Below are 27,641 nucleotides of genomic sequence, written 5' to 3'. Positions count from 1 at the left end.
TGGTAAATATCCATTACTAAGTTATATAGATATTCTAATTGTTGACACATTTAATTACATAGTGTCATCACATGTCATGGAGCCTCTGGGACATTCCACTGTACAATTGTGAGAGAATAAGAGTAAAAAACGGGGGCTTCCCTGGTGGTACAGTGGTTAAGAATCCACCTGCCAGTGCAGAGGACACGGCTTCAAGCCCTGGTCCAGGAAGATCCCACATGCCATGGAGCAACGAAGCCCGTGAGCCACAACTACTGAGCCTGTGCCCTAGAGCCCGCGAGCCACAACTGCTGAGCCTGTGTGCCACAACTACTGAAGCTCGCGCGCCTAGAGCCCGTGCTCCGCAACAAGAGAAGCCACTGCAATGAGAAGCCCGCACACCTCAATGAAGAGTAACCCCCACTCGCTGCAACTAGAGAAAGCCTGAACACAGCTACAAAGACCCAACACAGCCAAAAATAAATAAATACATAAATAAAGTTTTATAAACACACACACACAAAGCATCCCATTGCTTTAAAAAAAAAAAAAGAGTAAAAAAGGCAAATGACATCTTAGTATTTTAAGAACAGTTTTGACCTCACAGATCCCCAGGGGCTCCTGGACCATATTTTGATAACTGCTGGGTTAGCACTTCAAGGAGGAGAATGGTTTAGAGAGAAAGACAGAGGTTAGGTCATAAGTGACCTGTGGGTGATGCTAAGGAGTTTGGACTTTATCTTAGGGTGACGAATAATCATTTAAAGGGTTTTAAGTGGAGGAATAGTGTGATAGGATTTATATATATATATATATATATATATATGTGTGTATATATATATATATACACATATGTATACTATTTAACGTACAACTCTTAAGATTAATTCATTGAGTTTTAGTAATTGTGTATACCCATGTCACTAACTTCCAAAATAAGATACAGAATGTTTCCATTCTCCCAGAAAGTTTCCTTGTACCCTTTTCTAGTCCATCTTTCCTTCTCTAGTCCACTAAGTGTTTTCTATCACCATAGATTACTATTGCCTATATTTGGATTTCATAGAAATGGACTCATATAGTATAAACTCTTAATGCTGTCTTTTTTTATTTAACATAAATGTTGCTGAGCTTTATGTTGTTGTGTATGTCAGTAGTTCATTCTTTTTTTTTTAATTAATTAATTTATTTATTTATTTTTGGCTGTATTGGGTCTTCGTTGCTGCACGTGGGCTTTCTTTAGTTGGGGCGAGTGGGAACTACTCTTGGTTGTGGTGTGGTGGCCTCTCTTGTTGTGGAGCATGGGCTCTGGGTGCACGGGCTTCAGTAGTTGTGGCACGTGGGCTCAGTAGTTGTGGCTTGCAGGCTCTAGAGCACAGGCTCAGTAGTTGTGGCACACAGGCTTAGTTGCTCCGTGGCATGTGGGATCTTCCCAGACCAGGGCTCAAACCCTTGTCCCCTGCATTGGTAGGCGGATTCTTAACCACTGTGCCACCAGGGAAGCCCTTCATTCTTTTTTTAAATTGCTGAGTAGGGACTTCCCTGGTGGTCCAGCAGTAAAGAATCCACCTTCCAATGCAGGGGACACGGGTTTGATCCCTGGTCAGGGAACTAAGATCCCACAAGCTGCAGGGCAACTAAGCCCGCATGCCACAACTACTGAGCTCGCATGCCTCAACTAGAGAGCCTGTGTGCCGCAAACTACAGAGTCCACGCTCTCTGGAACCTGCATGCCACAACTACTACAGAGCCCACGCGCCCTGGAGCCTGTGCGCCACAACCAAAGAGAAAACCTGCACGCCGCAACTAGAGAGAAGCACGCACACCCGCAGCAAAAGATCTTGCATGCCTCAACAAGGATCCCGTGTGCCGCAACTAAGACCCGACGCAGCCAAAAATAAATATAAATAAATAAATAATAAATCTTAAAAAAAAAAGTAGCTGAGTAGTATTCCTCAGCTGGCTCATGGCTCTTATGCTTCCTTTTTCCTCTTGGCATCAAGTCTGCTTTCTGTGTTGGCACGTATTCATCTACCTTGTTCTTTTTTTTTAATAAATTTATTTTTTATTTATTTAGTTTTGGCTGCGTTGGGTCTTCATTGCTGTGTGCGGGCTTTCTCTAGTTGTGGCGAGTGGGGCTACTCTTCGTTGCGGTGCACGGGCTTCTCAACTGTGGTGGCTTCTCGTTGTGGAGCACGGGCTCTAGGTGCACAGGCTTCAGTAGTTGTGGTGCGCGGGCTCTAGAGCACAGGCTCAGTAGTTGTGGCACATGGGCTTAGTTGCTCTGTGGCATGTGGAATCTTCCTGGACCAGGGATCAAACCCATGTCCCCTGCATTGGCAGGCAGATTCTTAACCCCTGTGCCACCAGGGAAGTCCCTACCTTTTTCTTTTTTACTGCTGCCTAGTGTTCCATATGTAGTATAATTTAAGTTGTTTTAAATTCTTTACTGTTACAGTCAATGTTTTACTGAACATTCTTGTACTTGCCTCTGCATATCTGGGACTGTTTCCCTAGGATAGATACCTAGAAATGGAATTGCTGATTTGAAGAGTGCACACATACTAAATTATAGTAGATCCTGCAGACTGCCCTCAAAAAAAGGATTGTATCAGTTTACACCTGCCCCATAGTGCTTGATAGTATTTCCCCACACCTTTGCCAAGGTTGAATCTTTTAAGATTGTTTTCTAGAGAGGCAGAAAATGACACCATGTTATAAGATGTATTTCCATGATTGTGATATTGAGCATATTTTTTCATGTTTATTGGCTCTCTGTGTATATTGTGTGAATTACTTATGAATATCATTTGCCCATTTTTCTGTCATTAGTTTGTTTTCTTAAATGTTTTAATAACAGCTTTATTTGAGATATAAATCACATACCGTACAGTTTACCCACTTAAGGTGTACAATTCACTGGTTTTTAGTGTATCTAGAATTGTGCAACCATCACCACAGTCATTTAGAACATTTTCATCACTCCAAGAATTCTTACTGATTTTTCAGTCTTTTAGTATATTCTGTCTTGTAATCATTGTCTGATTTTTATGTTTTAAATTTTCTGTCACTTTTTTACTTTATCATCTTATTTTTTTAGCAGAATTCTATTTATTTTGGCTGCACAGTGTGCCTTGCAGGATCTTAGTTCCCCAACCGGGCATTGGACCCAGGCCCTCGGCAGTGAAAGCGTGGAGTCCTAACCACTGGACTACCAGGGAATTCCCCAGAATTTTATTTTATTATTAATTTTTAAAATATTTATTTATTTGGCTGCATCGGGTCTTAGTTGCAGCACACAGGATCTTCGTTGTGGGCGTGGACTTCTCTCTAGTTCAGGCTCACGGGCTCTAGAGCGCACGGCCTTAGTTGCCCCGTGGTATTTGGGATCTTAGTTCCCCAACCAGGGATTGAACCTGCGTCCCCTGCATCGGAAGGCGGATTCTTGACCATTGGACCACCAGGGAGGTCCCTCCCAAGAATTTTAAATATGTATTTGTTGTCAGGTTTAACTATTTTTTCCTCTATATGGCTTTTGTCTTGCATAAGGGCTTCCCTGCTCCAAGGATCAGAATATAGTCTTTAATTTCTGCCAACACTTCACTTTGTTTAATCCGTTTAAAACTTATTCTGGTGTGAGGAAGAGATCCAAATTTATTTATTTTTCCAAATAGATGGACAATTGGCTCAACTGCCTTTATTGAATAGGCCATTCTTTGTCATATCTTAAATTCTCTTATAGACTAGGGTCTATTTCTTGACATTCTAGTATATTTCATTGACATATTTGTCTTTTCTTGTACCAGTACTTTACTGTTTTAATTACTATACCTTTATAGTATGTTTGATATGTTGTTAGGGAAGTGTTCCCTTAGTTGTTTTAGTTTTCAAAAATTTTCTTGGCTATTTTCAGGCATTTTCTTTTCCAGACAGATTTTAGACTTAAGTTCCTTAAAAAGGCCTTTTGCATTTTGATTGGGGTTTCCTTGACTTTGTGGATTTGGGGGATTTGTGGATCAATTTTAGAAAGATCACTCTGATTGCAGTTTGAAGAATGAGTTGGAGGGAGGTAAGACAGAAAGCAGGGAGACAATTTTTCTGTAAAGGACCAGATAGTACATGCTTTCAGCTTAGCAGGCTGTATGGTCTCTGTTAGCAGCCCTATAACATGTAGGCGATACAGAAGTAAGTGGACATGGCTGTGTCCTGATGCAGCTTTATTTACGAAAAAGGTGATGAGCCGGATTCGGCTTGCGAACTGTTGTTTTCTTGCCCCTGATGTCGGCTGTTGCAGTGATTCAGGTAAGAGATGATACTAGCATAAACTTGAGAAGTGGCAGCAGAAAAAAAAAAGGTGAATTCAAGAACAAATTAGGAAGTGGCCTTGCGAGGACTTGGTGATTAGCTGGATGAAAGGTGTGAGGGAGAGGAAGAAGTCAAGGCCAGTGTCTAGGTGTCTGGTTTGGACATCCGGATGGCTGATGGGATCGTAAGGAGATGGTGGGAGAAGAGCAGGACTGTTGTTAGCATTGCAGATGAGGGGTGGAGATGCCTTGTTTGATTCTGGCCTTGTTTCATGGAAAGCGCCTGTGTGGGCTGTCAAAGAGAAGACACTCAGTAGGCAGTAGAACATCGATGTCTGGGACTCAGGAGGAGAGGTCAGGGCTGGAGCTACGGTTTAGGAGTTGTCAGCCGCAGGTGGTAATTGAAGCTATGGGCATGGATGAGATTTACCCAGAGAGAGCATGCAGAGGGAGCAAGGAAGTGACCCAAACCATGTTTCTAAGGAACCAGTCACATTTAAGGAACACACATAGGAAAAGAATTCCTCATAGGAGTCTGAAAAGAAGGGGCCAGTGAGGGGAGAAGGAAAACAAGGGAGTGTGGTATCAAGAAAAACCCAGGGGGGACTTCCCTGGCGGTCCAGTGGTTAAGACTCCGTGCTTCCAATGCAGGGGCCGGGGGTTCGATCCCTGGTTGGGGAACTAAGATTCAGCATGCCTCAAGGCGTGGCCAAAAAAAAAGAAAAGCCCACGGAGGAGAGGACCGAAGGATGAGGAGGTGTTTCCTGGTGTGAGATGCTGCTGAGAGGTCAGCGAGATCAGAACTGAGAAGTATCCACGGGGTTTAACAAGTTTGTTGATGAGCTTAATGAGAGATTTCATGTGGTGGGAAGGACAAATGATTGGAGTGGGTCGCATTGTGAATGGAAGGTGGGGAGGTAGAGTGTAGAGAACTCCTATGACTGTGAAGAGAGCATGGTGGTTAATTGGAAGTATAGCGTCTGCGGGAGTTTCTTTTAAAAAGAGAAGAATCTTGAGATGTGTAAACTGGTGGCAAAGGCAAGAGAGAGGAAGAGGCTGAAGTACCAGTGAGTGAGAAATAAATATATGTGCAAGACCTCCGTGACTTGTAGAGTGCTATCAAAATTAGTAATTCATTCTTGCTTCGGAGTCAGGAGGCCCTTTGGTCCAGTGCTGTGCGTGTAGAGGGCCCTTAGGAGTAGCTGAAGGCATAGAATATGAAGAAGGGAGGGGGGATTAGAGAGCAGCTGCAGGGTCTCCCTGGGCTGGCCAGGGGTGCACTGGGCTGCATCAGTGGGCTCCAGCCTCGGGGGCTGGTGGTAGTTCAGAGCTTCTACGTTGATAGATATAGTAGGACTGAGATAAGTTATAAGTCCTGCTGTGAAAAACAGTTCACCACGTGGAAAGTATTTTTAGGTCTTTAGAGTAGAGGGCTTTATCGATACTGTTAGCAGAAATTCACTGAACACAATTCTGAATTTGGAGACAATAAATTCATAGTAACTAACAACATCCCTTAGAACATACAGAATTGGGACTTTCTCTTGTGGTAGTTTGGGGTCAGTTTCTAGTGGAAACATCCAGCTCCCCCTTCAGGTTGGTATCCAACAAGGTTCAGTTCACTTCCAAGCTCTTGCTATGGGGACTTCAGTTATTAATAAACAAACACTCGCCTGGAATGCTATGGTCATCCTGCCAGGCAGGCTCCCAACTTTCTGGTCCCTGTCAGACACCAGCTAGTGCTTCACAGCATGACCCACTGAGAGTGGCACTAAACACTAATTGTGTATTTAAGTCCTCTGTGTGTTTTGCTCCTCTTTATCCAAGAATACTGGTTAAAAAATGTCTGAACAGAGAGCAGCCTGTTCATGTGAGGGAGAAATTATACATGGAAGGCATTGCCAAGCATGTAAAATTTGCCATACTGAGTCATTGAGAGTGACTTAGCTTTCTTCTTTTTTTAAAAAAAATTATTTATTATTTTTGGCTGCATCCGGTCTGTGTTGCTGCGCGCGGGCTTTCTCTAGTTGCGGCGAGCGGGGGCTACTCTTCATTGCGGTGCACGGGCTTCTCATTGCAGTGGCTTCTCTTGCCGCGGAGCACGGGCTCTAGGTGCACAGGCTTCAGTAGTTGCGGCTCGCGGGCTTCAGTAGTTGTGGCTCGCAGGCTCTAGAGCGTAGGCTCAGTTGTTGTGGTGCACGGGCTTAGTTGCTCCGCGGCATGTGGGATCTTCCCAGACCAGGGCTCGAACCCATGTCCCCTGCATTGACAGGCGGATTCTTAACCACTGCGCCACCAGGGAAGCCCTAGCTTTCTTCTTAAATCTTTGGAAATTTCTTTTCCTTTAGTGAAGACAACCTATGAGGCAGGTGGTTATCCTGACAGTTTCTGGCATTGTATTCTGCTTTTTATTTTGGTATATTTTGCCACTGATTTTGAGTATAGAGTTGTAACTATTTTCTATAGTATTATTCATATTTGATCAGCATGCTATAATTTTTTTTTTTTTTTTTTTGCAGTACGCGGGCCTCTCACTGTTGTGGCCTCTCCCGTTGCGGAGCACAGGCTCCGGATGCGCAGGCTCAGCGGCCATGGCTCACGGGCCCAGCCGCTCTGCGGCATGTGGGATCTTCCCGGACTGGGGCACGAACCCGTGTCCCCTGCATCGGCAGGTGGACTCTCAACCACTGTGCCACCAGGGAAGCCCGCTTTAATTATTTTTTAAAAATATGACAACTTAAAAGCTCTCTGTTAGGTTTGATTTCATTCAGGACAGATTATTTCTTTTGAACTACATCTCCAATCTTATAATGGTGATAATAGGTTTTACTAATAGAAATTTGTGTTATGGTAAAATTTTTTTCAGAATGCTAGTTACTAGAATTCATCAAACCAAAGCAGTCCCACTATGTGGTAGGCCCCAGACTAGGTTCTAGGGAAACATATAAATTTAACACTATTTCTGTTCTCAGGGATCTTGCTGTTCAGATGGCATTTTGCGAAATGTGTTTTGCAGGTACTAGTTAAATGAGATTCCTTGGTCAAGTAAATTGGAAAAATATTGCTTGCTTCATCTCCAGTGATCTTAGAGAGTCTCATTGTATACAAGTATATTATTATGGGTAAGAGCAGTCCTACAGTAAAGAAAGCTCTTTACTAAAAGAACCCTTAAGAAAAGCTCTCTGTATATGTTTATTTCAGGGTTTCTCAAATTCATATCACACAGAAGCTCTGTGTATGTGTGCATGTGTAAAAGTTTTTAACATCTTGAGGACCCTTTGGAACAGCATCACCCAATAGAACTTTCTACAGTGATAAAAATGTTCTGTATCTGCGCTGTCCAGTACAGCAGCCACTAGCCCCATGTGGCTGTTGAGCACGTGAAATGTGGTTACTACGACTAAGGAACTGAATTTTTAATGTTATTTAACTTTAATTTAAACATAAGCAGCCATATGTGGCTAGTGGCTTCCCTATTGGACAGTGCAGCTTTGGAAGCTACTTTGAGAAATATTGATCTAAAGGTGTGTTTTACTTATTCATTCTACAAACATCAACAAGTTGATGGTGGTCACTGAGTAAAATCACCCTTGTCTTTTTTTTTTTTAACATCTTTATTGGAGTATAATTGCTTTACAACGTTGTGTTAGTTTCTGCTGTATAACAAAGTGAATCAGCTATATGTACACATATATCCCCGTATCTCCTCCCTCTTGCGTCTCCCTCCCACCCTCCCTAAGCACCCTGGTCTTCAAGGAGCTCCTAGTTTGGTGGGGGCAGCAGGTACCCACTGTGTAATGATGGGTCTAAGGGGATTACTTGGAGCACCGAGAAAGGATTTCAGCTTTGGGTGGTGTCCTGGAGGTATCCTAGAGAACGAGTATGTATTGAAATTCACTTCCTACTTCAAAGTGGAGTTACTACCTGTTCATTGCAAGAGCAGTTCGTATGTCTCCAGTTCTTGTCCAGATAAGATCACCCTTGGTAGGAGTTGCAGGAGTAGAGTAACTGACCTCACTCGTGTCCATTCTTCTGCCCACCGGCAGTCAAACCTTGTACTATACGGTGGACAGTGTGTGGCAGGTGAACATGAAACATGGCCCTTTTGAATACTCCCAAATCATCTTCTTAGTGGGTTTATGCTGGTGCTGTCAATCATAGTGAGTTTGATGGAAGCAGGGATGGGCACAGTGCCTGGTGTTACTGCCTCTGGGCTTGTGGAAGGCCTCTTGAAGGGGTTGAGATTTTAGGAGCAACTTTAAGTGTCTGTGTTTTGTTCCTCTCAACTGTGTTGTTCCTCTCAGACACCAGTTTTCTGAACTTTATCTTTCTTCTTTCCCTCCAGATGGTGTCCTACTCCTCCGTCCTCACAGCTATCAGTAAGGTATGACCATAGATACTTACAAGCTAGATGGGGGATGGGGGGACAGAGATATGGTAGTGACAGATGGGGCCCCACCTCCTTGACTGCTCTGATAGAGTGGCCTCTGTGGCTGGGCAGGTGGCACAGCATGCCTCTGGCTGGCATGGCTGCCTCCCATTAGAGGGAGGGGGATCCTCGGAAGTGGGCACCGGCAATTAGGAGCCGATTTCCAATGTTGAAAGGCTGCCGAGTCTGAAACCTGGGGTTGGAGGAAAGATGAGCAGGACTCCTGAATGCGCCAGCTGCCTCATGTTTGAGACTGGGGGGTGACTGGGACACCCCGTCGCATCGCCACTGTTCTCTCCACAGTTCGATGACTTTTCCCGGGACCTGTGTGTCCAGGCTTTGCTGGATATCATGGACATGTTTTGTGACCGACTGAGGTAATGGCAGGGATGAGGAGCTCACCACCTTCCAGCATTATCTTAGTGTAAAGGAGAAGCTCCCGGCATATAGGCTCAGACCACCTCTGTTGGTTCCCACACTTCTTCCCACCTGCTCGTCTGCACCCACCCATCCACGTCTTTTTCTACTTACTGCCTTCGGACTAAAGTGCCTCTTCTCTATTTGGAGTAACTCATTTGAAATCTTATCCAGTGAAAGCCAACAGGGCAGTCTTCCCCAGGACTTTGCAAGCTTCCCAACTTTCTTCCCTAGTAAGGGAGTGCCAGGCACCCTGGGGAACATGGGTGTGGGTCGGATTTCAGCCTTTGGATCAAAGACAGATTTTGCATCCTTTCCCGGTAGCTGTCACGGCAAAGCAGAGGAGTGCATCGGGCTGTGCCGGGCCCTTCTCAGTGCCCTCCACTGGCTGCTGCGCTGCACTGCAGCCTCTGCAGAGCGGCTCCGGGAGGGGCTGGAGGCCGGCACCCCAGCGGCTGGTGAGAAGCAGCTTGCCATGTGCCTGCAGCGCCTGGAGAAGACCCTCAGCAGCACCAAGAACCGGGCCCTGCTCCACATCGCCAAACTAGAGGAGGCCTGTATGTCCCCTGGTTCCCCGAGCCCCACCCGTCACTGCTCCATAGCCGGTTCTTTAATTGAGAGGGGAGAGGCAGGATGCCATCCCACTTTTTTCCAGGAGGATCTGAAATCATCCCACTTCCTTTTTTTTCTCCCCATAAGCATTGCATACATCCCAGGGACTTGGGCAGGGTGGCACCCGAGCCAATCAACCAACAGGTATTTACTGAGCATTATTGTATGCCCAGCACTGTGCCAGGTGCTGGGGTTGGGGGCGGGGGGCTACCGAAGGGGCATGTGGCAGGGTCCCTGCCCTCAACAAGTGTACGTGCTAGTGGGGAGCAAGGCTAGTACATAATATACATGGAAAAAACGAGAGGTCAAGACAAGCACGCCATCCATCGCTGTGTTTGTCTCCATGTTACTCATCTGAAAGCAAATAACTTTTGTGTTTGAGTACTGCCTAAAACATCCCTTTAAATGCAGTGCCTGCCTGCTGCCAGGCCTGTTGAGCCATACGCCTCTCTACTCAAGTGCAGATACTAAACGTTGGAACCCTCCAGAGCCCGGGATCAGACAGATCACCTGGTGGGAGGGAAGATGGGTATTTCTGGACGTGGGGCCTGAAGGCCACGGTCTTGCTAATGAGGCTCGGGGCCACGTAAGGATCGCTTGTTCTCCAGTAACGAGAATGCTGGGGTGGGTTACCCCCAGGTCTCTAGGACCTGGTTGAAGAACTTGTTACAGGACTGGTATATTCATTACTTCTCAAAATATGGCTATTGGCTATGAAAAGTCCAGGAAGATGATCACTATGTAAAAGTGGGCTATGTTGACAGTTTGTCTATTTTGAGCGCTTGACAAATGTTTATTGGCTGAAAAGTGAATGAACTTTTAACTTAATTTTATTGGATCTCAGGTCTTATCTTTTTGTTTTTTTTCCCCTATGCTACATGGAGGTTAATGGGCTAGTTGGTGCCATTATTCATCATTTGACCCTCTGGAAGTGTAACTAGGATAAGTGACTTATAAGTGCCAAACTATGTGGTATAGACCATGAGTTCAGGCATTTAGGAGTAAGAGGTCAGTGGGTTGGACCAGTTGGGTAAGTTGTTAAAGGAGCTGGGGCTTGAACATAGACTCGCAGGGTAGTGAGAGTGTGAGGGGAGAAGGTGAGTAGGAGGGCCTTTTCAGAGGGGAGAACAGCGAGAGCAAAGGCCCAGACAGGGAGCAGGTGAACACAGAAGGCTGTTTAGGAATCCAGCTTGACTGCGGTGGAGAGCGGTGGCCGCTTGCAAAGCTGGCCCACTCGAAATGATTTGTGGTCACCTTCCTGTTCTGGCCACTGGACTGCAAGCCCCCTGGGCCTCTCTCTGTCACTGCCTGTCTTCTGCCGTACCTAGTTTCTGAAGTCAGCTGTGGGCGACCCCTAAGGAATCGGGCTTCTGGGGATTGTTTCTAGTGGCTTCATCATTGGTGCTCACCCCCCTTCTGGAAACAGTGCATGCCGCCCTCAGGCCCCTAGCTTCCATGCCATCCTCGGGGGAAGCCTCCCTGCGTGGTTCTTGCGGGCCCAGGGGGTGCCGAGTCAAGGAGTTTGGGGCCAGTCTCTCTCTCCCCTCTGCTCCCCATGACTCTCTGCATTCTCTTTTCTCTGCCAGCCTCCTGGACTGCCATCGAGCATTGTCTCTTGAAGCTTGGGGAGATCCTGGCCAATCTCAGCAGCCCCCAGCTCCGGAGCCAGGCTGAGCAGTGTGGCACGCTCATTACGAGGTACCTGCCCGCAGGGGGATCCGGTGAAGGGAGAGAGGAAAGGCCCGGGTATGGGGGGAAGGTGTGGCCTCTGGCCCTGACCCCTCTGCTCTCACCTCCTCCCTGACTCTCCCTTACTGCCCGCACACTGTCCCCTCTGTGTCCCCTCAGCATCCCCACCATGCTGTCCGTGCACTCTGAGCAGCTGCACAAGACTGGCTTCCCCACAGTCCACGCGGTGGTCCTGCTTGAGGGCACCATGAACCTGACCGGCGAGACACAGCCCCTGGTGGAGCAGCTGATGATGGTGAAACGCATGCAGGTGGGAGGCCAGGGCTGCTTCTCTGTCCCCGGGGCGGGCCGGCTGTGCGGGGGCGGGAGGGAGGATTCTTCTGGTCTTTCAAGGGAGAAATAGGGTTTCTCCTAATTCGTGGTGGAACGTGCATGGTTCTGTCAGGTGGAATGGTTCTGCCACGTCACCTGCTGTCCCTGGTTCTTGCACAAGAGTCGGGGAGGTGCCTGTGCTGCCCTCCTGTGACCCACTGACCCCCGGGGGTCAGGAGACGGGAGGGGGGTGGGTGCCCTCTTATGCTCTCCCTTGGGTCTCCCACAGCATATCCCCACCCCGCTCTTTGTCCTGGAGATCTGGAAAGCCTGCTTCGTGGGCCTCATCGAGTCTCCTGAGGGCACGGGGGAGCTCAAGTGGACAGCTTTCACTTTCCTCAAGGTACCTGGGACGTGGGAGCCATGGAGAGCCAGTCTCAGAATGGTTCTCAGGAAGAGCGGAGACACCCTGGACCTTTGCCCCGCATTTCTCCCCGCTGACTTCATGCTCAGCTTGCCAGGTCCCCCAGCACAAGTTGCCCTGATTTTCCCTGAAGGTCCCAGGGCTGTTCAGCCTGCTTGGCAGGCCTCTGCCATGTCTTGGCCCACAGGTGCTGGGAGCTTGGTCATCAGCCATGTTGGCACGGGGCAGCTCCAGGAGCCCACTTTCACTTAGAGCATTTCCTTGTTGAGCCATGGAAGTCCGGGGTTCCTGGGCCCTGTGGGCTGAGGGCTAGCGGGCGCTTGGCTAGACGTCAGCTTTTGCATTTGGCTCTTTGAGCGCTTTCACTTCCAGGGCAGGAGTGTTCCTGTCTCAACCCAGAGCAGGGGGCGGAAGGGATGCCTTTTGTTCTGGGTGAAAGAGAGAAGAAATTGAGCTTCCTGTTTTTCCCCCTGCCTCACCCTGTAGATTCCACAGGTTTTGGTGAAGTTGAAGAAATACTCCCATGGGGACAAGGTAAGTTAAAGAAATGAGATGGGGAGTTGGCATGGGAACAGGTGAATCCTTGTTACAGCTCTGGAGAAACAAGGGCAAGGGAAGGGTCACTTGGCCCTACCTGGGCGGTAGTGTGTTCTTGTGCTGGGGAGGGCTGGAAGCGGGGGTATCCCCCGAGCATCCGCGGGCATCCACGCACAGAAGGCAGCCAGGCTGCTCCGGAGGCGAGGGTGCCCGGGATGACCAGGGCCGAGATGGCAGGGAGCAGTGATGCCCCATGCTGTCCCCGTCCAGTCGCTGGAAGCCAGCAGTGGGCACGGCCGACCTGTAGGCTGCTGTACCCAACAGGGTGTCATTGTGAGCCTGCATCACGGGCCACGGGTGGGCGGAGGACCTGGAAGCCAGATAGCAGTTTCTGTCTCTTTGCAGGACTTTACCGAGGATGTCAGTTCTGCTTTTGAGTTCCTGCTGAAGCTCACACCCTTGCTGGACAAAGCCGACCAGCGCTGCAAGTATGAGGTCCCCTGCTCACCTCGCTGTACTGGAAGGAGTTCCGGCTCTTCCCCTGCTCTTTGTGCCAGATCAGCACTGGGGACCGGCTCCGTGTTCCTCCTCTCGGCAGGGGCAGGAGGCAGCAGCCTCATGGTTGCTGAGTGCCCAAGCCCCTCTGCCTCCCCGCAGGCACTCTAAATGTTCTTCACCCTAAAGGAGGGAGGATGTTGGGCAGGGCCTCATGGCTCGCCCTCCATAATCCCTGCAGTATGCCTAGGCCCCCCATCATCTTTTTCCCTCACAGCTGTGACTGTACAAATTTCCTACTCCAAGAATGTAGCAAGCAGGGGCTTCTGTCTGAAGCCAGTACGAACAACCTCATGGCCAAGCGGTAAGTATGAACTCCCGGGCTGGCCCAAGGGCCCCTTGACCACCCGCCTCATGTCCAGACTGGGCTGCTGGGTGCCTTTTCCCTCCTGTCGAGGGTTTGAGTGTGGGTGATGGGAACCACACCTAGGGTTACCAGGGACAGGAGACACTGATTTCTGCAGACCAGGGTTTTGCACTGTTAGGGCTTTAACTCTTGCCCTCCTTTGTGATCCAAGTAGAAATTGTAAGACTTCCTTCAGTCTTAAATGAACTTTCAAAACAGATGTAATGACTAGAGACGATTTGAAGCAGTTGCGATACTGGACGCACTTTCATAGGCATCACCCGAGCCCGTGGTGGTTATGTGCTTCGTGCCTTCTCTGTGCCTCTGCTCCTGGGCCTGGACTAAGGAGCGTGTCAGGAATTCATCTCTGTTCCCTTACCTTCTCTTGTGGCCACAGCAAAGCAGACCGGGAGCACGCACCCCAGCTGAAATCAGATGAAAATGCCAACATCCAGCCCAACCCCGGGCTGATCCTCCGCGCGGAGCCCACCGTCACCAACATCCTCAAAGTGAGTGCGCTGTTCCCTTGCCACCAGGGGCATACCTTCCCTCTTTCCAGTTTCCCTCTTCTTCCAGATAAGTAAATAGGCCACGGACCTCTCTCTCTTCTGGTTACTTTGGAAGTAGAGAAAGGGGGAAGGTGAGGGAAGCGCCCCTGGAAACAAGTGTTTGTTGAGCTTCACTGGTCAGCCAGGCGCTGTGGTGGGTGTGGAAACAGCGCTGAATCGCATAGCAGAGACCTCGCCCATCCTGACTCCAGCGCCGTCGTCCCAGTTTAGTCGAGAGGAATGGATCGGAGAGCAAAGAATTTAAGGAACGGATTTCCAGATTGGAGTCAGATGTCGATTAAATGGCAGGTCCTGGTATCCCGTTTAATGGAGACATGCAGAGAGAGAAACTGTGGCTAGGCTGTATCTGGGGGGGTCTTCAGTGTTCTTCAGGACTTGGTTTCCTGTCTTGTCCCCAGACAATGGATGCAGACCACTCCAAGTCCCCGGAGGGGCTGCTGGGGGTCCTGGGCCACATGCTGTCTGGGAAGAGCCTGGACTTGCTGCTGGCTGCTGCTGCGGCCACTGGGAAGCTTAAGTCCTTTGCCCGGAAATTCATCAAGTAAGGAAGCCTGAGCCCCTGACCAGGGTCTGGGAGGCATGTGTGAAGGAGGAGGTGGGGACTTCCCCGGTGGCCCAGTGGCTAAGACTCTGTGCTCCCAATGCAGGGGGCCCGGGTTCGATCCCTTGTCAGGGAACTAGATCCCACATGCTGCAACTAAGAGTTCACATGCCACAACTAAGTTCACATGCCGCAACTGAAAGATCCCACATGCTGCAGTGAAGATCCCGTGTGCCGCGACTAAGACCCGGCACAGCCAAATATAAATAAATAAATATTAAAAAGGAAGAAAGCAAAAAACAAAGGAGGAGGTGGCAGAATAAGGGCGAGGCACTGGGGTCTGAGTCTCCCCAGAGATGCCAAGGCAGAGCGTCCCAGCTGGAGACCTGGGGGAAGGGCCCGTTCTCTGGACCTGAAGTGCTGTTTTCCCTTCAGCTGAGGATGGAGTGCAGGTGTTTGGCAAGGTGACGAGGTGTTGGACAGCAGGTGTGGGGGGATGGTGTTCATACCCACTTATTAATAAGGGACTCTCAAATTCTGCTGACTTTTTGGATTGACCTGGAATTTGATGTGTAGAATGTTGTTCCATTCAGCGAGCCATTCTCTAGGCCTTGGAAATCTTTTAAAAATAGAAAGAGTTCTTGTTTCTGTAGCAATGGTGTTCCTTTTAAGTTGAACCCATAATTCAGACTCTAGTGGCCGCCTCTCTGAGTGGGCAGAGCCCCTGACCCCAGCCGCTGCCCAGCCCTTGCCCTGGTTGATGCAACCTGTCTCCATTCCTTCTGCAGTTTGAATGAATTCACGACACACCGCAGTGAAGAAAGCAGTAAGTCAGCTCCACACACCCCCGGGCCCAGTGGTGCTGAAGGAGGGGTGTGGAGGGAGAGAACAGGGGAGGGAAGAGGACACTTTTGCTCATCCTGGGGAGGCTGTGTTCTCCCCTAGGGATGACCGACTGAAGCTTTTGGGGAGCCTTGAAAGAGGGTCATGCTGGGAAAAGCATTCTTCCCCAAACCACCCTTTGTCTCTCTCCATGCCCCGTTACGATTTGGTCAGGTGTTGGGGGAAAGGAGGGTTCAGGAGTCTTTGGTTCCAAGGAAGGGATGATGTTCCAACTGAGACTCAAGAAAAGGGTTCTGAGCCTCAGAGCTTTGAAGGAGCCACTCGGTCCCTGAGCTTCCTTGCGGCAGATCCTGAGCCCCTCCCGACCCAGACAAGGCCTTTGGGCCCCTGCCCTAGGCTGGGGGTCAGCCTTTTCATCCTTCACAGCCAAGGCGGCCTCAGTTCGAGCCTTGCTCTTTGACATCTCCTTTCTCATGCTGTGCCACGTGGCCCAGACCTATGGCTCAGAGGTGAGTGTGACGGGGAGCAGTCAGGATTGGGGCACTTGGGACAAAGGGGAAGGTAACAGCCAATGACTCTCCCCACCTCGCACCCCTACCCCACCCCCGTCAACGTCCCAAGCCAGTTAGTTCTCCTGGCTGCAGAAATCAGATGCCCCCGCCCCAAGTCAATAGATGCCCCCTTGTCATGTCCTGAATCCTTCAGTTCCACACCCACCACTAGGTGGCAGCATAGCCCCCTGTCTTGCCCCCTCAGACGAATTTGTCCCCAGTTCTTCAGGCTGGGAGCGGGGAAGCCACTGGGCAGGAAGAGAGGTGCAGCGTGCTGCACCTCCCCACCCCCTCCTTTCTCAGGTGATCCTGTCCGAGTCAAACACGGGAGGAGAGGTGTTCTTCTTTGAGACCTGGATGCAGACCTGCATGCCCGAGGAGGGAAAAATCCTGAACCCTGACCACCCCTGCTTCCGGCCCGACTCCACCAAAGTGGAGTCCCTGGTGGCGCTGCTCAACAATTCCTCGGAGATAAAGCTGGTGTCAGTGGCCTGGGCGCCCACTCCAAGGGTGGTAGTGCGGGTGGGGCCCAGACCCTCTCCCTCAGCCCATCCCACGCCCCCCAGTGGTGATTCTTCTCCCATTCCCACCCTCTTGTAGGCAGATGAAGTGGCATGAAGCCTGTCTCAACATTTCGGCGGCCATCTTGGAAATCCTCAATGCCTGGGAGAATGGGGTGCTGGCCTTTGAGTCCATCCAGGTAGCCCCACCTTTCCAGCGGCCTTCTCTCTTCCCTGAGACACAGAGGCAGTCTTCGATAGCTTGTAGGATTTCGTAAGAACGAAGAGGCCCTTAATCCAGGAGCCTGTGTGTGGCTCTTGATCTTTCTCGCAGACATAGTGTTAGGTGCTCTGTCCCCCGCAGGGAACTTGGGGAAAATCAGACCTGTGGTGAAAAGAGGCGTGGAACATGGCCCTGGATCCCACTGCCGCGCTGAACTGCCCACGGAGGCCGGGGCGGGTGGTGGCCAGGGAAGGGGAGAGGGTGGACCCGTCACCCTTCCCCCCCCCACCCCCCCCCCCAGAAAATCACCGATAACATCAAGGGGAAGGTGTGCAGCCTGGCAGTGTGTGCTGTGGCCTGGCTTGTGGCCCACGTGCGGATGCTGGGGCTGGACGAGCGTGAGAAGTCGCTGCAGATGATCCGCCAGCTGGCAGGGCCGCTGTACAGCGAGAACACCCTGCAGTTCTACAACGAGAGGTCAGCGGCCCATCCCCTCCCTTCTGGAACTCTGCAGGTCTGTCCTGAGAGCCAGCGCCTCCGGAAACCACTCTCTTCCTCTTCTCTTACCTTCCCAGACATGCCGCTCCCCTGCTCAGTCTCTTCCTCACTCACTCACGTTCTCAATCACGTCTTCACTCACTGACTCAGCAACGCTTAGTGTGTGTCTCCGTGCCGGGAGTGTTATTATCCAGCACCCGCTGCGTGTGCGCCAGAGCTACAGACCCCACATGGCTATGATTCCTGCCCTCAGAGGGCTCGAGTCCTGGGGAGCTGGCTTGCCAGAATGGAATGGTTATCGTAGCTCTGTCACTCTTAGGGAACTGTGAGCCCATCTGTAGATCTTATAGGCCTTGGGTCTGTCCACCCCCTCCCTACCCTGCCCCTCCAGGCCCAGCTATCTTCTGTGCCATTTTCCTGCCTGGGCTTTTCAGGGACTTGGAGGACCTCCCTAGCGACTTCAGCTGTGTTGGGTTCAGTGGTGTTGGTTCATTTGCCCATCCAATAAGCTTTTTAAAAAAACTGTGGTGAAAAATACATAACATAAAGTTTGCCACCTTAACCATTTTTAAGGGCACAGTTCAGTAGTGTGTTAAGTATATTCACACTGTTGTGGAACAGATATCCAGAACTTTTTCATCTTGTAAATCTGAACCTGGACGCGTTAAACAACACCCCTTCCTGTCCTTCCCCCAGCCCCTGGCAACCACCGTCCTACTTTCTGTTTCTATGAATTTGATTTCTTTAGGTACCCCGTGTAAGTGGAGTCATGTAGTGTTTGTCTTTTTGTGGCGGGCATATCTCACTTTGTGTAATGTCCCCAAGGTTCAACCATGTCATTGCACGTGTCAGAATTTCCTTCCTTTTTAAGGCTGGATCGTATGTATATACTACATTTTGCTTATCCATCCCTTGGTTGATGGACACGTGGGTTTCTTTCACTTCTCGGCTTTTGTAAATAGTGCTGCTGTGAACGTGGGCAAGCACCAAGCAATGAGTTACGAGTGATGACCCACAAGGTAGCCATCAGGATGTCTTTTAAGAGAAGTGGAAACACTGAGCTGAAATGAGGTTGGGAGGATCTGTAAAATCCCGTCTCCTCTTTATTCCTCCCCTCCCTCAGCGTCCTCCCCGCAAAAGTCATGGACTGTTTTCTGTGACGTAATCCATTCAAAGCACCCTGACTCCTGTCTGGGAAATCTGTGGCTCCACCATGCAGGTGGAAATAGTGGCCGTGAAAGTCATAGTGACTTTCCCAGAGCCGCCCAGTGTTCCCCGAACGGTTCGCGCTCAGGCCCAGGCCTGCATTTCTTGTCGAAGACTCTTCATGAGAAAATTCCTGGATATACATTTATATTTGCCCAGCTACCAACGGCCGGGAAAAGTCTTGTGGGGCAGTCCTTGGGCCCCTGTCCTGGAAGTAACAGCTACTTTGGGAGGAGGCCAAGGCTGGGTGGGGAACCCCCGCAAGCACTCAGCCTAGAGGGAAGTGATTGTATCTATTTATGCCAGAGGATTGTCAGGGCCCAGGCCTGGGGGATGGAGGAAGTTGGAGAGAGAGAGTGAGAGAAAGTATGAATGAATGTATTGCTAGAATGACCTGGGGGAGGCAAGTGCCCCGGCCCCCCATAGGCTGGTGCCGGAGCCGGACTCGTGGGGTCAGGTCTCCTAGGGGTTTGCGACTTCCCCTTGTCTCCTCCCTCAGCATAGAATGGGGTTAATTCCGTACCCCAAGTCCTGGGAAGAGTCGGGCCTGCCCGTTCCTGCCCCCACCCCAGCTATTGAAGCTGCTGCTGCCTGAACCACAGGCCCTCCCGCCTCCCTTCCCCCACCAGGGTGGTGATCATGAGCTCCATCCTGGAGCACATGTGTGCGGACGTGCTGCAGCAGACGGCCACACAGATCAAGTTCCCGTCCACGGGCATGGACACCATGCCCTACTGGAACCTGCTGCCCCCCAAGCGACCCATCAAGGAGGTGCTGACGGACATATTTGCTAAGGTGCTGGAGAAGGGATGGGTGGACAGTCGCTCCATCCACATCTTTGACACCCTGCTGCACATGGGAGGCGTCTACTGGCTCTGCAACAACCTGATTAAGGTACTGGGGTCGGGGGTGGGGGTGGGCTGGGGGGAACAGGCGTCCTCAGACCGCCGGAGACAGCTGAGAAAACGCCTGACGGGACCAAGCGTGGTCTGGTCCTCTGGCTTCTCAACCCCCAGCCCAGTCGGCCGGGCTTCTCTGCGAGGCCCACTGAATGCAGAGAAGATTCCTTGGACTCCAGAGGCCGGTCCTCGCCTCGGGAGCTCCTGGGGTCTGAAGGGAGTTGCAGGACGTCACTGCCCACGTTGAGGGCCCTCAGCTCCTCGGTCCTCCTCTGCCCCGTCCTTCCAGGAGCTGTTGAAGGAGACGCGGAAGGAGCACACGCTGCGGGCGGTGGAGCTGCTGTACTCCATCTTCTGTCTGGACATGCAGCAAGTGACCCTGGTCCTGCTGGGCCACATCCTGCCTGGTCTGCTCACCGACTCCTCCAAGTGGCACAGCCTCATGGACCCCCCTGGCACCGCTCTCGCCAAGTAGGATTTTGTGGAGAGCCTTAAGTCCCCCCAGCCTGGAGTGGGGCACCCTGCCTGGGCCACCCAGGAAGCTGGGCTGTGGGGAAGCCCTGTCGGGTGGGGCCTGATCAGCATGGGCACAGAAACCGCGTTGGGGCCTCTTTGATTTTACCCCCTTTTCCTGGACCCCTTTGCCAGGCTGGCCGTCTGGTGTGCCCTGAGTTCCTACTCTTCCCACAAGGGGCAGGCGTCCTCCCGCCAAAAGAAGAGACAGCGCGAAGACATCGAGGTAGGATGGGGCCCTTCCCCCGTTCATCGCCCTGGTGCGTGCTCAGCAGATGTTCACCGAGCCTCTGCTGGTGAGAGGCGCCTTCCCGGCACAGGCAGCCAGGCACGGTCCCTGCCTCTGGGCCACTGTGTCAGGGGTGACTGTGTGGGAGGGTCTCTCCCTAGGGTAGTGGGAGAGGCGAGGCGAGGGAAGCTGACCCCCTGGAGATGCTGCCTGCGGCCTACGGGGGCTTGACTCCAAACTGAGCTCCAGTCCTGGAAGATTTGGGGATGCAGCTGTGGGTAACAGTGGCTCTCCTGCCCCCCAGGATTACATCAGCCTCTTCCCCTTGGATGACATGCAGCCCTCGAAGTTGATGCGACTGCTGAGCTCCAATGAGGAAGATGCAAACATCCTTTCGAGTCCCAGTGAGTGTGTGGACGGGCCGGGCGGGCTGTTTCCTTTCCCGGGAACTCACTCCCGAGAGCCGCTGTGCAGCTCGCTGGCTGGTCAGAGAGGCTGTGGTAGGAGTCTGCCGCATTCCGTCCCCTGCAGATGCTATGTTTCCTATCCTCGAGCGACCACAGCTTGCTGTGGATCACTCCCTAAGGGCTGAAGCTCTTCTGCCCAGATCCCGTCCCAGCCCGGGGTGCATAGTTGACCCTGCCTCACTCCTCACGGCAGTGAGTTCACTGCCTTGGTCACAGGCTGTGCCACTGACTCACAGCTCTGACCTTCCTTCCCCTGAAGCAGGCCCCGAGACCTGGAGCAGGCCTGGGCTGGTACTTGGGACTGCTCCCCACTCTTCCTGCGTGGAGAGCACCCCAACTCCACCTGCTTCCCTAGATGTCATCGCCTCTCCCTGCTAAGGGCTCTTCCGTGGTGTTTAATTTTTCCTGTTTCCAGAGATTTCTCCCGAGCCTAGAAGTTTCTCTGAGGTCTTTTAGGGACTAGGGGACCAGTTGTGCACTTGAACAGAGGAAAGATGCCATGACCTTTGGCTAGTTACTTAGCAAATCTTAGCCTCAGCTTCCTTGTCTGTAAAATGGAGACGTGAGGATTAGCGGTTTCAGCTGTATGCAGCCCACAGATTGGCACCTGGCGTGACCAGATGGTAGTTCTCTCTTACCTGCTTGTGGGGAAGCCTGTATTTGGGGCCCGTGTGACTGGACCCAAGCATCTTCTCCGGCCGGGCCCTCCACCCCCGACAGGTGAGGGCTCCCGTGGGAGGCCATTGGCTCAGTGCCCCTCTCTTGCCCCACAGCGGACCGGTCCATGAGCAGCAACCTGTCAGCCTCCCAGCTTCACACGGTTAACATGAGAGACCCGCTGAACCGAGTCCTGGGTGAGGCCTCCCAGCCCCGCTCCCCACCCTCCTCCCCTCTGCCCTCCGTCCCCCCTGATTGCAAGCTCTCCTGTCTCCCCCAGGCCCCCGTCGCGTCCCTCTATGGCTCGCCCCCAGCTTTCCTTTGTGCTTTCTCTTTTTTTTTTTTTTTTTTTTTTTGCGGTACGCGGGCATCTCACTGCTGTGGCGTCTCCCGTTGCGGAGCACAGGCTCCGGACGTGCAGGCTCAGCGGCCATGGCTCACGGGCCCAGCCGCTTCTCGGCATGTGGGATCTTCCTGGACCGGGGCATGAACCCGTGTCCCCTGCATCAGCAGGCTGACTCTCAACCACTGCACCACCAGGGAAGCCCTGTGCTTTCTCTTTTTGACGTCCCCATTTGGGGGGACACCCTTAGCACTTCTTTCTTCTCCCAGAATCTGACCTCTTCCCAAACCCTTCTCATGGAGTTCTGCTTCCCCCCGCCACCCTTTCCTCACAGCCAACCTGTTCCTGCTCATCTCCTCCATCCTGGGCTCTCGGACCGCCGGCCCCCACACGCAGTTTGCGCAGTGGTTCATGGAGGGCTGCGTGGACTGCCTGGAACAGGGCGGCCGAGGCAGCATCCTGCAGTTCATGCCCTTTACCACCGTGAGTGCTGTGCCCCCAGGCCGCTGGCCCACCCTCCAGCTCAGAGCGGGTCAGCACGTCGCAGGAGAGCTTGGGGTCCGGCAGCCAGGAGGGAGGGCTCCTTCCTCCTGGACGTCACACCCACCATTACCTTGCTGAGCAACTGTCTGTCTGTCTGACAGGTATCGGAACTGGTGAAGGTGTCAGCCATGTCCAGCCCCAAGGTGGTTCTGGCCATCACGGACCTCAGCCTGCCCCTGGGCCGTCAGGTGGCCGCCAAAGCCATTGCCGCCCTCTGAGGGACTTGGAGTGACCACAGGGGCTGGCAGGCAGGGTCCCAGCCCCGGGCGCCTCAGAAAAGGACGTGTGGAAAGATGAGACATCATTGCTCATATCCACATGATGTAACTGCCCTCAGTCGGTTTCCAGATCTTTCCCCTGCTCCTGACTTCTGACCTCTAAGACGGCTCCCAGTTTCTTTCATAATTTCCTTTCCCACTGCCAGCACCTGGTGCGTGTGAGCAGCCTGGTTCCTTGACTCCGGGCGGTCTCACTGCAGCCCTCCCGCCCGACCCCTGTGCGAGCCTCCTGCTTCCAAGAGTGGATTTACCTCCGGGGAACTTTACAGGTGCAGGGTATGTGTGTATATGTGTGTGTGTGTGTGTATATATATATATATAAAATCTCTTTTTACATGGGTGTGTTCACCTCGGCTGGCTTGTAAATAAAGACCTCGTGGATCCCTCTGTGCCTGTTGGTGCTGTTGGTGCCTGTGTCCGATGGGGGTGGGGAACGGCTGGCTCCGCCTTGGACCCCTGCAGGCCCTGCTGGAGGAAGCAGGAGGGCGCAGAGGAGGGCTGGGCTCAGGGTTCCTGTTAGTGCGCTCAGTAGGGGCGGGGCAGGGCAGCGGGAGCAGCTTGCCTTCCTCATTCCCGCCTGCCACTTCCCCCCACCTCGCAAAGTCAGACTTACTCTGAAAAGGGAGAGGTTTTGGCTAAAGGCCCCGCTGGTGCTGGGGTAGGGTGTCCTGTTCTGATGTTCCCCAGCCCGGCCAAGCCCCACCCAGAGTCTGACTGGCCCGGAGTTGGATCTTTCCTCTCCAGTAAGGACTTGGGTGTATGAGGGGTGAGGGGCTGAGGCATGAGGGGGGATGGAGGCAGGAACTCTGTTTAACCCTTCTTTGCCTGGTCATCTCCAAGCCCCGGTTCTTCAGGACCAACTGGAGAGCGGGGACCCTGAGCCGTGCAGCTGGGGGTTCTAGCCCCACTCAGCCCGACCCTGCTTCTAAGGAACCAGATGGGGAAGGGAAGTGGGAAGTGACTCAGGAGCTGAGGATGGGGAAGTCTTGGGAGGGGACCTGGGGACTGGTTGGCCGTCTGGACGTCCTTGGTCTGGTGGTGGCAGCCTGGAAGCACACGTGCGTCTTCACCTGAGAGCACAGAGAGGTTTCTCTTGAATCTGTGCTGTGAAGCGGCCCCTCCGGTCTCCCCAGGTGTTAGCTCAGGCCTCTTCAGCCCATTAGCCCCGAGACAGGTAGGAAGGCTGCGGGCTCCCCGCCAGATCAGAGGCAGTGCTTGACGAAGGACAGAAGTGCAGAGCCTGGAATGTGGGGTCCAACCCAAGCTGTCACCTTGACCTCAGCTTCCTAATCTGTAAAAGGCCCTTCATAATTCTGTCTTTGTGGGTGAAGGTTTATGGAAGGTGGTAAACTGAAGCCCTGTGCACATGTTAAATCCTCCCTCACTTTGGGCCCGTGTCCATCTGTGTCTGGACTGTTGAGCCCCCCAGTCCCCCTCTCCCAACCCTACTCTCTCCTCCCCCGGTACGGGTGACCCATCTACCTTCTGTCCTCCCTGCTAGGCGGTGGCTCCACGGGGCCAGGGACCACGCCTGCCTCGTTCACTGCCGTGTCCTAGCACCCGGCCCAGTGTCTGCACCCAGTGGGTGCACCTCCTCTTCCCCTCCTTCGGGCCTCGCCCTCCATTCAACTCCCTGTCCGCGACCCCTGGCCAGGCACCAGCTGGACTCAAGAAGGAGGAAGGACATTTACTGGAGACAAACACTTTATTATCGTGAAGTTTGGCTACAATGAGAAAGTGCGGGCCGAGGGGGAAGGTGAACAGTCGAGCGTCCCTCTCACACCCCGTCACACGAGCCCCCTCATCTTTTCCCTCCCACATTCCCAGTCCCACCCAGCAAGGCAGAGACACGACTGCCCAGCCTGAAAAGGGGTCAGAATCCCGACCCTGACCCCGGCGGGGTGGGGCAGGCGCCACTAAACTGATGGTGTCTGTAGCGCGTCCAGAAAAACGAGACGTCGCTGATGGATGCCTGGGCTCCCCACACAAGGAGTCAAAACGTGCCCGAAAAAAATCTTAAAACGATTCCCCAGCAAATTCGTGGGACCCCAGGGTCAAGCGTCCCGGCTTCGGCTGCCTCTGATGGGCTCCGTGCCCGAGGCAAAGGGGACTCGAGGGAAGCAGCCACGTCAGGCCAGAGCCAGGGGTGCAAGGACCCAGTTGGGGAACACTGCTGTTTAAATATTAAACAGGGCTGTCTCATCTCCCACGTGGGAGACTTCCCGATGATTCCAAGGGCCCCGAGGTAGGCACCCTCAGGGTAGGGGTTCGCTGTGGCTCTCCCCAGAGCCCACCACGGAGCCAGGCAAGGAGGAGTCACAGGAAGTAATACTTGGTATTTACCAACTCCCTCCCAGTCCAGGGGACGGGAAGACGGGAGTTTTTCTCCCTGCTACAGGTGGGAGAATGAAACTTGGAGGTGGAGGGAAGGATCCAGGAGTCTGGGGCTCCTTTCTGTCTTCCCCGTCTTTAAATATTAGGTTTAAATAAGCATAAATATTAAATAGAGATAAATACACTGGATGGGGAGGGCTTTGCTCAGGGCTCGGCCAGGTAGCGCAGGACACGGTACGCGAGCTCCAGGAAGCTCTGCAGCTTGGAAGCAACCAGGACCCCTCCTGCCCGGCGCTGGAAGGCTGAGGTGAAGGTCGGCATGGGGCCCTGGGTGGGCTGCACGGCAGGGGCCACCCCCAGGTCTTCCATCTGTGGGGGAAGGTGAGGTCAGCAATCAGGCCCTGCTGAGTGGGTAGTTAGCACAGGGAGGAAAGGCAAAGGGCTGATGGGCTGTAGACGATCCAGGGTTCATGGTGGAGCCAGGACCGAACCCAGGTCTCTTTAAGGTCCAGTGCCCTCAACTAGGGGGGATGGGGTAGGGTCCTGGGATGAGGTGGTAGCTCCCTACATCCAGCCCACCGAGAATGTTTCTGCCCCAGCCCTAGAGAACTCCGGGGTCCCCAGGCTGGCAGCACCACCTTTGAGGACCAGCTCGGTCCGGGGCCCTAATGCTTGCTGCTCCCGAAGAGACTCACCTGCAGCCAGATGTTGGTGGCAAAGTCGGTGACGTCCAGCTGCAGTATGTCCAAGGTGGGGGCCAACTCTGGGGAGATCCCCGCCAGGGCCTGCAGGAGGCCCTGGTAGAGGAAGAGGCCGCCGTGCAGTTGGCTCAGGCAGGCTGTCTGGGAGATGGGATAGGAAAGTCAGGGGACGCTGCCTGGGCTGCTCCCCTCAGGGCCCCAGCATGGAGCCTGGAGGACTGGGGAGCCTTCCAGGTCATCCTTTCCCGCCCGTCCCCTCATCTCCCTTCTCCCCTCTGGACACTCACCAGCTGCAGGGTCTGGCTGGAGCAGCTACTCAGGGAAGCCTGGGGGATGCCCAGAGAGTGCCCAAGCAGCACCAGCTCCTCGGGGTGGCACAGCTTGTGGGTGGTGCACTGGGGATGGGAAGGATGCTGAGTGAGGGGGACTGGCAGAGCCGGGCGGCTCCTCCTTCCCGAGTGCCCCCATCTCTCCACATCCACATCTTCCCCTCCCTCCACGTCCCGCCAGGCTTCTCAGCCCTGTTCCTCCGTCCAAGCCCCCAGCCAGCTCCTCCCAGCACTGTCCCCTAGAGGTTCTTCCCCCAGTTCCCCACCAGCCGCCGGGGCTCTGCCTCTCCTAATTTCCTCCCATTTCCCCTGAGTCTCTCCTCTCCCATCCCATGTCCCTTCCCCATGGTTCCCTTTGCTTCCCTCTGCTTCTCTCTCTCCCCTCAGCTCTGCCCCGCACACCTTCTTTCCTCCCTGCCCGCTGCTGCAGTATCTCTGTCCCCTCCCTGTCCCTCCGCAGGCTGCCCTCACTCACCAGCCTCTCCTGCAGCTCAGCGCCATCAGCCTGGATTTTCCTCACTTGCTCTAAGCACTTAAGCAGGAAGCTCTGGGGCAGGGAGCTGGCAGGGCCGAGGGGTGTGGCTTCTTGCACCGTCAAGAGCGCACTGTGCCAGAGCAGCAGCTGCAGGGCTGGGAGCAGACGGGGGCTCAGGAGACGTGCAGACCTTTCTGGTGAGCCCAGGGACCCTGCCCTCTGCCGCTCCGGGCCCCGCAGCTCTTCCCTCCTGGGGCCCGGACACTCACCCATCAGCTTCATGGGGCTCTGGGCAGCAGGTTCAGCCGGGGGTCTGGATGGGTCTGTAGGTTCTGGGTTCTGTCAGGGACCAGGTCCAGGGGCCTTTATACACAAGCCCATGGAGGCCTGGGAGGAAATTACCTGGTGCTGCGACTAAGGCTTAGTAATAACTTCCCAAGATTTATGCAAATTTGGTGTCCAGGACAATGCAGGGGGGTTGGGACAAAAAAAAGTGTTTGCGAAAGTTTTGTGAAATTGTGGAATCTCTGATTCTTCTTTGACGTCTTGCCCCCCTCAAACTCCCTTCCTCCCCTCAGCCCCACCCAAGTCTGAATTGCCCCAGAGTGTTTGAACTGAACCGCTGAACCAAAGCTGAGCCAATGATAAAAGCCTGGGAGGCTGGAGTCAGGTCGACCCCGGGGAAGAGGCAGGCCTAGGCCACGGGCCCTCCCTCCCGCTCTCCCCTGAGACATCTCCTGGGTCAGCCCCATTTGCCACTCTCCCTTGGGATTCTCAAGCCACCTGCTCCCTAGGCCCCCAATTCTGAGAAGGAAGAAACCAGTTGCCCTATTTCTATCCCCCCCAATTCCCAGAGGCTGCCTCTCTGAGTGCCCTCTTTGAGGGGCCAGGGGCCTGAGATAGGAACATTGGGGTCTTGCCTCCTGTCCCCACCGCACATGTTGAGAGGCATCACCCTGGTTCCTGTCCCGAACTGGTTAGCTGGGAACTCCCCAATCCCCCCCATGACTCATTCCTTTAAGCCCCCGGAATCCTGGCAGAGACCAGAGGAAACCGGATGTCTGTCCCGAATGAAGCAAGACCCATTGAGGCTCTCGGTTCAGGTTCACCTGACCTTGCCCTTCCTCCTCCCCGCACCCCCCCCCACCCCGCCCGCACTACCCCTCCCCCCTAGTGTCGCAGTGCTTTGGAGTTGAGGGTCTGGGACAGGTGGCTTCCCTGGCCAGGTTCACTGCCAGCGGGCATGTGTGTGCTGCCCTGAGTGGAGAAGCGCTAGGGTGAGAAAAAAGAAACCACCCGGCTTCAAACCCGAGAACCACGTACTCTTAGCGCTGGAAG

At 53.1% G+C, this 27,641-nt stretch overlaps 2 protein-coding genes and 1 non-coding gene across 13 annotated transcripts in view; 2 read left to right on the top strand and 1 right to left on the bottom strand.

Annotated features, from left to right (window-relative positions):
* Positions 1-22,855, top strand: part of MED24 (mediator complex subunit 24) — a 32,946-nt gene extending 10,091 nt beyond the window's left edge. For 4 of the 10 annotated variants that reach the window (XM_032615587.1, XM_032615585.1, XM_032615583.1 and 1 more), the window contains 23 exons: positions 8,629-8,667; positions 9,016-9,089; positions 9,454-9,686; positions 11,328-11,439; positions 11,590-11,740; positions 12,032-12,145; positions 12,653-12,700; positions 13,109-13,191; positions 13,476-13,562; positions 14,002-14,113; positions 14,572-14,714; positions 15,503-15,540; positions 15,954-16,066; positions 16,412-16,590; positions 16,709-16,808; positions 17,133-17,308; positions 19,165-19,429; positions 19,724-19,905; positions 20,083-20,173; positions 20,481-20,580; positions 21,417-21,497; positions 21,978-22,126; positions 22,288-22,855. In XM_032615587.1, coding sequence (XP_032471478.1) covers positions 8,629-8,667; positions 9,016-9,089; positions 9,454-9,686; positions 11,328-11,439; positions 11,590-11,740; positions 12,032-12,145; positions 12,653-12,700; positions 13,109-13,191; positions 13,476-13,562; positions 14,002-14,113; positions 14,572-14,714; positions 15,503-15,540; positions 15,954-16,066; positions 16,412-16,590; positions 16,709-16,808; positions 17,133-17,308; positions 19,165-19,429; positions 19,724-19,905; positions 20,083-20,173; positions 20,481-20,580; positions 21,417-21,497; positions 21,978-22,126; positions 22,288-22,404 — 2,787 coding nt within the window. In that variant the 3' untranslated portion in view covers positions 22,405-22,855. The remainder of the gene's footprint in view (positions 1-8,628; positions 8,668-9,015; positions 9,090-9,453; positions 9,687-11,327; positions 11,440-11,589; positions 11,741-12,031; positions 12,146-12,652; positions 12,701-13,108; positions 13,192-13,475; positions 13,563-14,001; positions 14,114-14,571; positions 14,715-15,502; positions 15,541-15,953; positions 16,067-16,411; positions 16,591-16,708; positions 16,809-17,132; positions 17,309-19,164; positions 19,430-19,723; positions 19,906-20,082; positions 20,174-20,480; positions 20,581-21,416; positions 21,498-21,977; positions 22,127-22,287) is intronic. The other 6 variants (XM_032615588.1, XM_032615590.1, XM_032615589.1 and 3 more) reach the window with 4 other exon arrangements.
* Positions 15,802-15,905, top strand: LOC116746515. Its single transcript, XR_004347771.1, has one exon. It is a non-coding gene; the product is annotated as a small nucleolar RNA SNORD124 (small nucleolar RNA).
* A 1,310-nt stretch (positions 22,856-24,165) lies between the features above and the next one.
* On the bottom strand, positions 24,166-27,417 carry CSF3 (colony stimulating factor 3). Of its 2 annotated transcripts, XM_032616593.1 has the most exons (5): positions 26,573-27,417; positions 26,304-26,458; positions 25,787-25,894; positions 25,494-25,640; positions 24,166-25,167 (listed from the first exon to the last, which is right to left on the bottom strand). In XM_032616593.1, exons 1-5 carry the CDS (start codon positions 26,583-26,585, stop codon positions 25,003-25,005), a joined length of 588 nt encoding a protein of 195 aa, XP_032472484.1. In that variant the 5' UTR covers positions 26,586-27,417; the 3' UTR covers positions 24,166-25,002. The 2 variants fall into 2 exon arrangements, with proteins under 2 accessions (XP_032472484.1, XP_032472483.1); XM_032616592.1 differs by having other exon boundaries at positions 26,304-27,417.
* Positions 27,418-27,641: the final 224 nt, after the last annotated feature.

This window comes from Phocoena sinus, chromosome 20 (assembly GCF_008692025.1).
Source record: "Phocoena sinus isolate mPhoSin1 chromosome 20, mPhoSin1.pri, whole genome shotgun sequence".
Taxonomy (NCBI): Eukaryota; Metazoa; Chordata; class Mammalia; order Artiodactyla; family Phocoenidae; genus Phocoena; species Phocoena sinus.
The sequence above is the reverse complement of the archived record's forward strand: the minus strand, read 5'-3'. Positions and strand labels throughout refer to the sequence as shown.